Source organism: Pelmatolapia mariae, linkage group LG15 (assembly GCF_036321145.2).
Source record: "Pelmatolapia mariae isolate MD_Pm_ZW linkage group LG15, Pm_UMD_F_2, whole genome shotgun sequence".
NCBI lineage: Eukaryota > Metazoa > Chordata > Actinopteri > Cichliformes > Cichlidae > Pelmatolapia > Pelmatolapia mariae.
The window spans coordinates 6,863,579-6,876,944 of NC_086240.1; the positions used below are offsets into that span (position 1 = coordinate 6,863,579).

At 39.9% G+C, this 13,366-nt stretch overlaps 1 protein-coding gene across 2 annotated transcripts in view; it reads left to right on the forward strand.

The window, feature by feature from the left end:
• Positions 1 to 4,990: 4,990 nt before the first annotated feature.
• Positions 4,991 to 13,366, forward strand: part of nkain2 (sodium/potassium transporting ATPase interacting 2) — a 114,068-nt gene continuing 105,692 nt past the window's right edge. For both annotated transcript variants that reach the window (XR_010096371.1, XM_063495825.1), the window contains exon 1: positions 4,991 to 6,398. Coding sequence is in view for 1 of the 2 variants with exons in the window: in XM_063495825.1 (XP_063351895.1) it covers positions 6,345 to 6,398 (54 nt within the window). In the remaining variant the exon portion in view is untranslated. The remainder of the gene's footprint in view (positions 6,399 to 13,366) is intronic.

The window sequence follows — 13,366 nt, forward strand, 5'->3', positions numbered from 1 at the left end:
ATCACAGTCTTTGATGCATTATTTAAGTATAGAACTAGAATTAAAATAATGTTTTTTAACAAAGAAACTGAACAATTAAGTTGTTCAGGTGGTGAAAAGTATTTATTAAAATGTTAAGGCTTACTTTTAAACCAACCGGCATTATGAATCCTATCTTTTCAAGTACAAATAAATCAAATTAAAAGCTATGCTTTGCTTTGCTAAAATAATAACATATAAAGAACATATTAAAAAAAAAACGAATGACAGCCCAATAGCTTTAAAAGTGATATAAGTTAAAGATAAATAAATAAAAACAGGCCACTTTCAATTAAATTTTTCACTGAAGTCCTGAAGCAGAATACCAGTAATCCAGCAGTGTTGATTAAAAGCATAAAAATCTGCCCAAAATGGTAAAATTCTGTATTTTTTGTGGTGACATTTGTTTATTTGGATTTCAAATCCATATCTAAGGAGACTCAGGACTAGTCACAGATATCTATTCATCCATGCTAGCCCCTGACAGTGAAGCTTTAATAAAAACTAAGAGGATAAGACACCAGGCGGCAGACAAAGGCTATGTCACACATTTTTAAAACTGGAGAATGTAAAGACTTACCAACGCTATGACAAATAAAAATAAAAAATGTTTGAAAACAATTTCCATTATCATTTGGTTTTACAGGGAATTACTGGAGATGAACTAAAGGGCTCTGGGGGCTCTTCCACTGATAACAACTCTTGAAGTCCAAACTGAAATCCTTTTGTTTGCCTCTTCTTCAGTAAAATAACTTGTTTGGCAGGAAGACTAGTGCTATAACAATCTATTCAGTTTTTTCCCCCCCAGTGGACGAGGTTTGATCACCACATGACAAGTTTTCAGTAATATCCAACCAAAGCTGTCTAACAAGAAGGTAGTACCACAGCAAGTGCATTAGCATAAATACTACTTCACAACCGTACCCACACAGTTTGGGTGATGTGTGCTCAATTTTCTCCAACAGACAGGGTGCAAGGTGCTATCTAACACGTCTGTGTCTGCACTTCTTTTAAATTAGTGTTGTTATGCTTGCTTTTTGTCCTCCTCTTCTTCTTGATTTCCTTCTTTTTGTGTATGTGGTTTCTTTTAAAGTTTAAACCCACTATTTCACTGAATCCAGATAAACTGATGGAAGAAAAGCTGGAACCTGATCAGTGGGCAAACACCACACAGTCCAATGAATTTTATTTTCCATATGATTGATTACCCTCTCTGAAACAGCAAGAAATCTTGAAAAACAAATGAAATCTTTCTGCCAACATGGGAAAGATATCCTTGTAATATTTTGTTTACCAAACCATAAAATCAAATTCAACTCAAAATTGTTCTTGCTTTTCAGTTTTGAGGAAAAAGTCATGCAGACTTTTTCACAGTAAAATTGGCCTTTTCCCGTAGTTAAAGTCTGATGATATTGTTTTTCTTCATTAAGGTTTAATCTTCAGATTATTTTTTGCTTAATCAAATGATGCCTCTTGTTTTGTTTGCAGGTTTAAAACCCCAAGATATCCCATTTCCAATCAGAGACAACAAAGAACACCAGAAAATATTCACATTTAATGAGCTGGAATCTGTTGGGGGTTTTTTCTTCTTTTTTTCACAGTTTCTGCAAATAATCGCTTGCTGATGAATTTGTAATTTATCTCCGGATTAACTATTTCACAGCTCCTCATTTCAGACTTTACTCTTACCTCCCATATCTGCTAAAATCACATATAAGATGTGTACACACGCGCAGGGGAGATTTGTTATTTACTCACCCCTGAACCACACGGGGGCCTCGCTTTCAGTGGTCAGAGCCTCTGTGGGTACAGGCCCAACTGGCCCCGTCCAGAAGGCTTTTCTAAAGAGCAGATGATGTGTGACAGGGAGAATTAGGAAGGCCGACTTCTACAAAGGCCTCCGAAAAGACACGAGGAAAGGTTGAGAAGGAGCTGGGAGCGGTTAAGAAATAGGAGGCTGACTATAAGCGAGAACCTGAGTGGAAATATTGGTGGATGGAGTGATGGATGACTAAGTAAGTAAATGATAAATAGAAGGAGGACTGGGTGGATGAATGGGTGGATGCCTCGACACATGGCCCCAGGGAGTCAGCCATTATACATGCTACTGTCACTCAAGATTAGAGGCATAATTAAACTCCTGTCCCACTGCGTGTGGCTGGAACGAGTGTGTGTGTTTGCATTTGTTTGTGCATGCTTGTGTGTACCTGGATGTGTGTGTGTGTGTGTTGTTTTGGGTGCGTGTGGGAGGGGCAGACTGTGACAGAGATTGATGGTGAGGGGAAGGCGGGCCATTATGTTGTCTAGCAAAAGGAGTGATAGCCTCTCCACCTCTGTGTCTGTTTAAACTGCTGGCCATTTTATAGGCGTGGCACAAGCGACCCCACAACACACACGCACGCACGCACATGGACACACACAGATTCTATAAGCCTTTAATTAGGAACAAACTGCTTATTTCGAGGAGCTTCTTGAAGCTTCATTTGGCTGCAGTTGGTAGCTGGAAAGCCTCTGCTGGATTGCACAGGCACTGTGAAAACAACACAGAGTCGCTGAGCAGAAACTAAGTGTCATTTATAAATTAGACAATCACCCTCCGAAGTGTTCACCCAAGGCTCTTTCCAACAATTTATAGATATTTGCGAGTTATTTTAATAAGCTACATCATTTTCCTCTCCCCTTTAAAATGTTTAGACTTAATAGCAGGTTATCAGAAAACCATTCAGACTTCAATTAAGTGAATGAAAAATGAGGATAAAATGATTATCTTGACAGCTCAGAGAGGACACCCGACTGAGAGAAAGAGAGAGAGAGCAGCTTCATTCACGATGATGGTTAAAGGCCATGCTCATGAGCAGCTGCACACCGACCAGGGCTACGTCTCTCTCTACATGTTTGTGTTTCAGTGAGTGAAAGAACCGCGCCGCTCCCCTGCCGAGCAGAACATCAGCCTCATCAAGTCCGCCGGGCGCAGATACAGCACGGGGGCAGGATGGCTTAGGCTGCCTTCAAAATAAAAGTCCAATAAATAAAACCAATGTTTAAAAACGGGAACACATAATGCACTGAAATTTGTTGTACTAAGCAAAATTTACTTGAATGATTTCAACTTTTAAAATATAAAACAGAATAAATTATTATAATTTTATTATTATAAAATAATAACAATAATTATTATAATGACGAAAGAGCCCTTCCGTATACAGTATGCTTAAAAACATAAACACTATACTGGTTTTAAATTTTGGACTGACCGAAGCTGATTAAAAGTAATTAATGTCTACGCTATCACAGGTACTGTATTATAATGTATTATCCCTGTTATCGTAGGGCACGGAAGTCAGAGTCATTTTAAAAAGAAGGTGACATGCAGCCCCCTTTGATCTTAAGCGTGCAAGACGAGTGAAACTCCATTTTCTGCCAGAATAAGGCGTTTTACTGCACATTTAATAAGATATCTTAATATAGGATAAAGAAGTGCGGCTTCAACAGCATATCTCAGTATTTCTACATGATGAATGTGTAAAATTGCTGAAAAAAGTTCTTGCAGGTCACTGCACAAACTGTCCCATTTTAAAAACTTTTTTTTACCTACAAATACTTAGCAGTATATTCACTAGAATAAGGGGGTAACAATTAATACGTTGCATTTTTAGGGACTTTATTTTTATTTTTTGTTTATTTTTTGTCTTTTATTTTTCCCACAGCTGTTGAACTGTTGTGAAAGAAGAAAATCAAATCTCACTTGGATCTGTCTTTATAAGATCGAATGGTCCTATACCCATGCCCAATGTATGCTGGTGTTTATTTTTTATATTATTATAAGGAGGAAAGGAAGATCAGTCCTTACAACATTTTATATGTAATATAAAAGGACAGTTGAATAGTGCAACATCCATGATGCACATCAGTATGATGTACAATAAATATGCAAACAAAAGCAAAGTTAAGCCATTGCATAATACATACTACAATACAATACAATATAAGGACAGCATATTTACAATACAAGATGGGGAAATTTGTTTTTATACTAAATTAGCCAGATGTTATTCACTCTTTGAAATTACTTGCAGTATCATTATTTATTCTTTCTTGGAAATACTTGATACGTTACCTACTTATTTTAGTGTATATACTGGTAAGTATTTGCAGGTAAATATAATTACATCAGAAAATACATAAAATTTCCAGTTAATTCTTGGGGAATTACACCCTTAGTCGCGAGAATATTATAAAGTGCTATTAGCCCTGATAGCAGCGTGGTACTCCACCTGTTTTATATTAAAAACACTTTCATGTCCAGTGAACTGCTGAGTATGCAGGTTAAAGGTTGGGAATAGGTCATGTGAAGGACAGACAGTAAACAGTTTAAACTGAACCCTGCACTCTTACATCACTTAGCACACACTAAGATACTGTTTGCTTTGTGCTGTTTGCTACACTTTAACTGTTACCAGTGTAGTCTGATATTTGCTATGCTGTTTGCATTTAAATTGTGCTTTTGCTTTTTTGATCATTTCGCCAATTATTAGAAAGATGATTTAAAGTAACTTAAATTAACTGACTATCTTAAGTATTGTAAGTAAGTATTTGTCTCCGACCAGGCCCATCCCTTTATGACCACAGTGCACCCATCTCCTGATGGCTGCTTCCAACAGGATAAATCATCATGCCACTAAGCTCAAATCATCTCAAACTGCAACTTCACATCATGGATGTGCAGCAGGTCTGTGATGCTATCATGTCAATCCAGACCCAATCTGAGGAATGTTTTCAGCACCTTTTTGAATCTGTGGAGAATTAAGGCAGTACTAAAAGCAAGAGAGAGGCCAACCTGGTAATAACTACGTGTACTTAATTAATGGCAAGTGAAAGTTTTGCCAATTCTGTCCACTTTTATTTTGAAAATCCCCACCGGAACAGCACCACTGTACCGAGGTATTTGACTTGACAGATGGCAGGCGGGAGACGCTCCTCTCTCGGCTGTCTCTCTCGGTCCGTTGGTCCATCCCGGTTCCCATTGTCTCCCCTGTTCATTCCTTGAAGACAACCCCGAGACGACCAACTAAACTTAGCCGTTTTTTTTCCCGCTCACACCACCCACTATGCTTTACGTTTGGAGACTTACCTCGACCTGAAATTTTACCCCTTCCCTCTGTATGAAATTTGGACATGCTCTTCTGTTTTCTTGTTTTTGTTTTTGTTTTGTTTTTAAAAAAAAAAAACATTGTATAAACGCGTTGGCAGTAACGGCGACAGCACCGACTGAAGCAACCATCGGCTAACGGGCTTGACAAGACAGCAGTTGTGTCATGGATCTGATGGGGAGATGAACTGAAGGAGGAGGAGGACTCATTAGCCAAAAAGCGCCCCCCGAAATCAGCTTCCAGCGGCTGTTGACACCTCACAACATTTTTATCAATGACCGTTTTCTCACTGGATAAAACACCACAGCTATCGGAAGATATAAGACAGGTTTGGGACCTAAGTGTTGGAGATTTGAAATAAATATATAAATAAATAAAACGCGGTGTTTGGTGAAGGATGTTGCCGCTACATGTCCGTTACTTCCCCTGAGAGGAGAGGAGCTCGCCTGTGTGAAAAGAGGCAGGGACCACTTTCACTTGTTTTCTCCACCCTACAACAAATTAGGCTGTTTCACTCACACGAATGCAAGTGGCTCTTAATCGGATTACTAAACGAGGGATTTAATCGGGAGGGGAATACATCCATCTAATCTCACCGTCTCCCTTTCCCCCCCCAGCCCTTCAGTGTCTTTAAGTGGCTGCTGCTGGTGTGCTGGACTGTGTCACTTCCAGTGTGCTCAGCGTTGTGATGATGATAGTGATGATGATGATGCGACTAATCGAGGTGATCGCAGGTGATGTCTGGACAAGTGCAAACTGTGTAGAAATCACTGGAAAGTCGCTGTAACCTCTGCTGGATGAATGAATGAAGGAGCTGGATCTGACTTGGTTTGTGTCACATGTATTGAAATGCAGCTGATTTAGCAGGCTACGAAAGTGCCCTCAGTTGCTGAGGCTTGGAGAGGGTTTATCTACATATCCAGCTCTGTGGACTTGAATCATCCCCCTCCCCAAAGGACGTACCGTTACGGGCTTAAGTAGTTGCCTTTCATTCTTTTGAGCTCCAGAGAGTACAAGGGGGGAGCTGGTACCCTGTCCTCTGAGCCCGAGAAGGGAGTGCTTCTACCTGGGCTGGAGGCCAGCCAGACGGCCCTTTGGGAGCTTTTGGATTTTGAAGGAGAGATCTTGGGGAGTTTCTGCTCCACGTGGACCTCCAGAGAGAGCCAGGAGGACATCATGGGGTGCTGCAGTGGCAGGTGCACCTTGGCCTTCATCTGTGGCATGCAGCTGGTGAGTGTTTACGTTACTATTGATCCTGGAAGGGGAGGAAAGTCTGGGTTAAATCTTTGAAAAGCTCCACAAACAGACAGGTTCTGATGGGAAAGAAGAAAAAAAGGCATCTTTATCTGGAAATGGAGCAGGGGGAGAGGTGGGTGGCTGGAGAGAGGGAGAGATGGATTACTCAAAGGTCACATTTCAGAAGTTAATAAAAGGTCATGATACAAGGAATGATGTGCTTTGACGAATATGAGGACTGAATAGATGAATACTGTTGCCTGGAGCTCTGAGGCTGTACTAAGAGTCCATATAGAGGGATTGATGGAGGTGGAGAGTGATAGATGGAGGCACTGTAGAGAAACGAGGTATGGGTGGGTGGCAGATGGATAGATATATGAAGCAGGTACATGTAAAGCAAAGAAGGTAAAGACCCATTATAAGGTTGTAGCATCAGATGCTGCCATTCTGTGTCTGTCTGTCTCCCGGTGTATCTCTCTTTTACACCATCTGTGTCAGTGGAAACTGGTGCCAGGCAAGACAACTGGGAGGAGGGATGGTCTGTAGGTGTGTATGTGTGCATACATGTGAGGAAGTGTGAGGAGCAGCACAAACAGTTTTATTAGTTCTGTCTTGTAGCTTCTGCATAATATGAGGAAAATTTTTCCCAGGAGCAGAACGATGTAATGAAGCAGCAAGAGCTGCCAAATGGTTTAATGTGGGTGACCTGCTGGTAGATCATGACATTTCTTATTAAACAGGCATAGTGGATAACATTTTTTTTAGGTAGCATGTGAATAAACATTGTTGGAATTCAGTTAACGTTTTTTTGTTTTGTTTTTTAAATTAAATTTTATTAGATTTTCAGGCTTTTTTAGCCTTGTTTTGGTTAGTTTGTGACAAGCTTGTTGCCACCTTGGTTTCTGTATACCACTATATATAGTCACTACGCATAAACCTCCTGTAAACTACCTGTGGAAACCCTGCTTTTGCATTTTAATATGTCTTTTATCATTTCGTAGTTTTATTTCTGTGTGTGTGTGTGTGTGTGTGTGTGTGTGTGTGTGTGTGTGTGTACAAGAATACAGTCTATTTGCCCAACCTTAGTTAAGAGGATACTATAGGAAATATAAATATAGGCTGTTGTTTCTTCGGTAAGGCTGTTCCACTGTTTGCATCGCATCTCTTTCAATAAAGTTGAGGGATATGTAAACATTTTTCCACTTGGTGTTATTGCAAGCATCTCTTGTACCTACGGCATCTGTGTTACTCTTGGCAGCTTAAAGGTATTTATTGTGAATTTCTAAGCGAAACAGTTAAATCCTACTTCTGGTTCCTCCCTTTATTCACAAAGGGTCGCCACAACAGGTAGCTGTGCAGCTTTGATTTGGCAGATTTTTACATTGGATGCCCTTCCAGACCACCGAGGGCTGGTGTCAGGAAGGGCATTAAGAACGTGAACAAACTTTATGTTGTAAATGACTGAGTGCTGTGTTGTGGTGAAGAGATATCAGGAATTTCTAGTAGGACCTGGCTGTACGTTCCAATACCAATTTGTACTAAGGTTGACTCGATAATAGAATTTCAATATCAATACCGATGCCCAAGACAATACTCGATACTTGATGCCACTTTTGAAACCAAAGGGAAGATTTTGACCCAGTCGTGCAACTGCAGAAGTAGCAGTGAAGACTCGATCAAAATCTTGAAAAAGTTAACTTGTTAATTTTCAACTAATTTCCCCAATTATAAATTTGATTTAACAAAATAAGTATTTAGGATTAATTTTAGAGATTTTACTTATTTTATAAATTATTTAGATAATTTCACTACAGACCATGAAGTTAAAATGTATTTTATATATGTATTCCTCATAATAAACGAAGGGTACAACTAACAGCATAATACCTACCATATGTAAGTAACTTAATTGTTGTAGAAGAAGAGCATTAAAGAAAATTTAAAGATGAACTTTGGATAAAGTGTGGTATTCGTTCTGCTGCAAGAATTATTCATCTTTTATCTAGCTACAGTCCACAAGCTGCTGCATTAATGGTTTCAGATGGATAATGTGGCCATTGGGTAATTGCTAATAGTTAAACAGGTAGCACCAACGTGTGTACCGGCTAGGTTAACATTCACAATACTTGTTTAATAATTCAGTGCTGTAAAACGGGAGCTTTACTGACCTCTGAAATTCCTCCTAAAATGTTGTTCACTCTTATGAACGTTAACTACTTGAAGGGGCTGCATGGGTGACTGTGTGTGAAGATCGGCTGGAGGAGGCAAAGACGGCACTGTTTGTATAGAAACCGTTCCAAAAAGGACAGCAGGACACATCTAAAACATTTAAACACTTGCTTGTTAAAATGCTGCCGCTTGGTGGTGAAAGTTTGAGTTCAGTTTTGGAGATTGTAATTAAAAAATGTTCCTTTAAGAATAAGACAAAAAGAAACGCTGTCACTTTCTCCAAACTTATTACTAATGGCTCCCTTTTAAGTCCTCAAACAGACTTTTTAAGCTGAGAGCATGACTTTAATTGATCCCCAGTTGTGAGAAAGTAGATGCCTTTACTTTTCTTTCTAATACTGTTATATTTAAGCTGCTCATTCTAGCTACATTTTAAAATAAAGGATTATTATTGCTACTGTACATAGTAGCTATAAGACAGCCACAGCAGAGCAATAATTCCAGGCAAAGATTCTCCAGACGCTAACCCGGGGAAATGAAGGAAATCAGTCCCTTTAGGCAAAGCGGTACCACTCATCACAGGATAAATCCTGCATTTTCTAAAGATTTATGAAATGTTGCTGTTAGAGGATCTCGCTGTGGAGCTTTTGTCTGCCGCGTGTATGGTAGCCAAAGACAGGCTATGATATAGAATGGGACAGTGAACACGCATGTGAACAGAAATGCATAAACATGAGGTGAAACGCTTTGGCTGTTGCAGCCTTTGCAGTCATGTACAGTGAGTGTGTGCAAAAGTAAAAAGCTATTGTGATGATGAATAGGAAGCTGTTAGCAACAGCACGAAGCACTCTGTTTTCAATACAAAAGGAAAATATAGAGAAAAAAAACTACCCAATTTACCATAAAGATATTATGTGCATGACCCTCTTTGAGCGAGCGTGTGCTTGTAGGCCTATTGTGCTGTGAAATAGGACGTTGCTGTGCTCGTTTCCATTCAAGTAAAGACAGTTCTGTAAGTGAACACGTCCGCAGCAGAATGCCGATGAGTTTATCAAATGCGGTGCACACACTGTACGCGAAGAAACACACCACTGTGCTGTAAATGGGGATGCTGTGTATTTCCCTGTGTGAAATAAAGGCCACGAGTGACTCTGTGTGTGTGTGTGTGTGTGTGTGTGTGAGAGAGAGAGGGAGAGAGAGTGCTTGTGAATGAGATGCTGTCACAGAGATAGTCATTGTGTCTAATGCGGTGGAACTAATGCTATGCCATAGTCAACAACATGTTTTGCTCTGTTAACCGTTGTAATAGCTAAGCCAGCTGATGAGCTGGAGGTCTAACACTACTGTATGTTTCAGCTTGGCCATGCACAGTTAGCATCTGCAGCTATTCGAGCAGAGGGCTCGTGAAGCATCACAAAAAGTGCTCATTTCCACTCTTCAAAGACATACATTTGAAGATATTTCATTCCTGCGGTTCCCTCACCAGAAGGCACGCTGCTCGCAGTCCTCTCTGCTGTGTGTTAACCACATTGACCACAGATTAAAGACAACCTCTTACCCTGTCTCAGACGCCCCCCTGTTAGAAGTAATTGTTTTTGCTAAGTGAGCCTCCGCCTAATTGGGGAGCTTGTAGAGTAGGAAGCAGTACTGGTCCAACCCAGTATCACGGCAAAACATGTATTAGACACAGCGCTCCATCATGTCTTTTTCAGGCTTTGCCTCTCCAAAGTGTAAAAGAAAACAGTGGACCGGCATGTCTGTTGCAAGTTTTGGCGCAATATCGGGTTGACTGGTCAGTGTGTCTTATGTAGGGGAACTGATGTCTTATGTAACTCCTAGCAGCAGTTTTTCCTCCTGCTTCATTAGCTAGGTTAATTGCTAAAAGCTGATGTCACCACACCTGAGCAGAGATCAATGATCCAGGTTGGAGATATGTCTACTTCACAGCTGACGTCAAAGCGTGCAGAGTTTAATTGATTCTATCAGCCAAATGTATATATTTGCCTGATTGTTTTCATTTGTCTTGCTTTTATTAGTAATGTGTAATTTAATGTCAGCAGTTAGTTCAAAGAAAAAAGTGTGCTGCTTTTCTGATAGCGCTTGGTGCCAGTCTAAATCGTTTTCTTTCTTTTCCTCACAGCCACACTTAGTAAGTAAAGCTAAAGGGACTATTGACTTTGGGGGATTGAATAAATGGTTATATTCTCAGTGAATCAAGTAACCTTTTAATCTAAAGAAAAAAACGTAAAATGTAATTACGTCCAAGGTGATGGCTTCATATCCCTTGATTTGGCTGCACCCCCCCCCCACCAAAAAAAACAACAACAAAAAACAGCAAAAGCTACAATTTTCTTTTACAATTACAAAAGAGAGGAAACAAGAAAACAAACGCTCTCTTGACAAAGAGACCAGCACAATTAAAAGTAATATACACTCATTGGACACTTTATTTTTTACTTTGTACATTTAAGTACAGTGAACTTGCTATCTTCAAGAAATTATTTTATTAGTTGAGCTTTGTGACATGTTGATGTTATCCTGCTGGAAGCAGCTATCAGATGGTACCCTGGTCACAAAGGGACGGCCATGGTTCCTTCATGACCGCCCAGGTAGGCTGTGGAATTTAAAAGATGATCAACAGGTACCAAGAATATGTCCCCCATACCATTACACCACCATCACCAAGCTGAACTGTCAGTAGAAGACATAGAGAATCCATGCTTTTGTGTTGTTTACACCAAATTCTGACCCCACCATCTGAGTATTATAGAAGAAACAAAGATTCATCAAACCAGGCACCATTTTTCCAGTCTTTTAATGTCCAATTCAAATATGGTGTAGCCTCGATTTCCTGTTCTTAGCTGTCAGGAGTGGCCGCAGGTGTGGTCTTCTGCTTCTGTGGCCAGCTACTTCAAGATTCAGTGTATTGTGCACATTTAGAGATGCTCTTCAGCATTCCTTGGTTGTAACAAGTAGTTATTTGAATTACTGTACCCTTACTGTCAGAACGTCTGGCCATTCTCTTCTGAAGGCAAGTCATTTTTTTCCTCCCAGTCAACTGACACTCATTGGATATTTCCTCTTTTTTGGACAATTTTCTGTAAACCCTAGAGACGGTTGTATGAGAAAATCCCAGCAGAGTGGCGGTTTCTGAAATAGAGTAGTCCGTCTGGCACCAACAGGTCACTTCAGTCACCTTTCTTCCCTATTCGAGTTGAACTTCAGCAGGTCCTCTTCAACATGTCTGCATGCCTAAATGCCTAGAGTTGGTGCCAAATGACTGGCTAATTGTATATTTGCATTAACAAGTAGCTAAATATGTGTATCTAATAATGTGGCTGTTGAGTGCATATTTATTCTAAAGACAAGAGTGGTGTTGTCATCTTTACTGACTAAAAAAAAGAGCAAATGAGAGACTTTCTCAAAATAAAGTCTTGTTGACTATAAAAGTGGCGTCCTAATGAGCCCGTAGCAACAGCGTTGTCGTGTTGTATTACATGCATAAAGTTTCATGGTGCTGTGAGCAAGCTGTGTTATAAGAGGAAGATCATACAGCTGAATTGAACAAAACAGCCATAGAGTACACACACACAAACACAAACACACAGATACATGCCATGCCACTGGTGACTCACTGCCTGTGGCGATGGTTCAGGTCTATGTTGCTATAACAGCCCACAGCAACCATCAGCTGCTGCCACAGAAGTGATGACTAAATAATCTAAGGGCGTGACGGGTAACAGGACTGCAACCGTGGCCTCCCACCATTGGCTGGTTCAGTCGAGCTTTTGAAGTCGACCGGTGGGTGTTAATGTTGATGGAACGGTAATTATGTTGTTGATGTGTACGTTAATTGAATTGAGGTAATGGAGTAAAATGATGGGCTTGTAATTCAGTGTAGTGCACAATTACAGTGAGATAATAACTGGTAATCCAGAGAAATGTAATTGATCTCTCAGACTGTCACAACAGGAGAACATTAACCTAAAAGAAATTTTCCCAGAAACTGAGGTAAGTGCTTTTTCTTAAAAAAATTCTCTTTTACATGACTGGAATTGCAGATACTAAGGCACATACCAAGATTACCTATTCAATCAATCTAATTAATTTGACTTTGATCTCCTGGCAAACTAAAGTTATTTTCATGTCTCCTTTATGAGGCTGTGGGACAGTAAGCTTTCAGAGCTTTCAAAGCTGAGCTGTGCGTCCCAGCACCTTAGAATTAAACAGCAACAAAGAGCAAGACATCAGACATAAAATATTTAACTGGAATTAAAATGTTGATTGTTGAATGTTGATGTCGGTCTGTGTGCTACAGCACCAGATTAGGGTTTGCTGCAGCATTCATTTCTTGTCTTTTTTACAGTAGTTACTGTAGTACTGGTATATTTTTTATCATCTTTTTCATTTTTAATCACCATTTGATTTTGATAACATCTCTGGAGTGGGTGGCACTCATAGGGATCATTTTCTGTGGAAGAAAAGTCATATGATGCATGAAATACCCATTTTAGCTTGCTGCAAACAACACCCATTTCATTTGAAGTTTTTTTTTTGAAACATTTGACCAGAAACACATGTATTTTTGTATAATTTTGCAACTACAGTTGTATATGGAATGAGGTTATGCAGAGAATGACTGTAGGCTATCAGAGGCAGTGTTTATCTTACCGTGACAGTACGATCATGTGACATTTCCACCACTGAGGGACATACTGAATAATTTACCTTTTAGAAGCTGCAAAATGGATGCAGAAATGGTATCTCAGCATGTGCACCACGTGTTTGAAAAA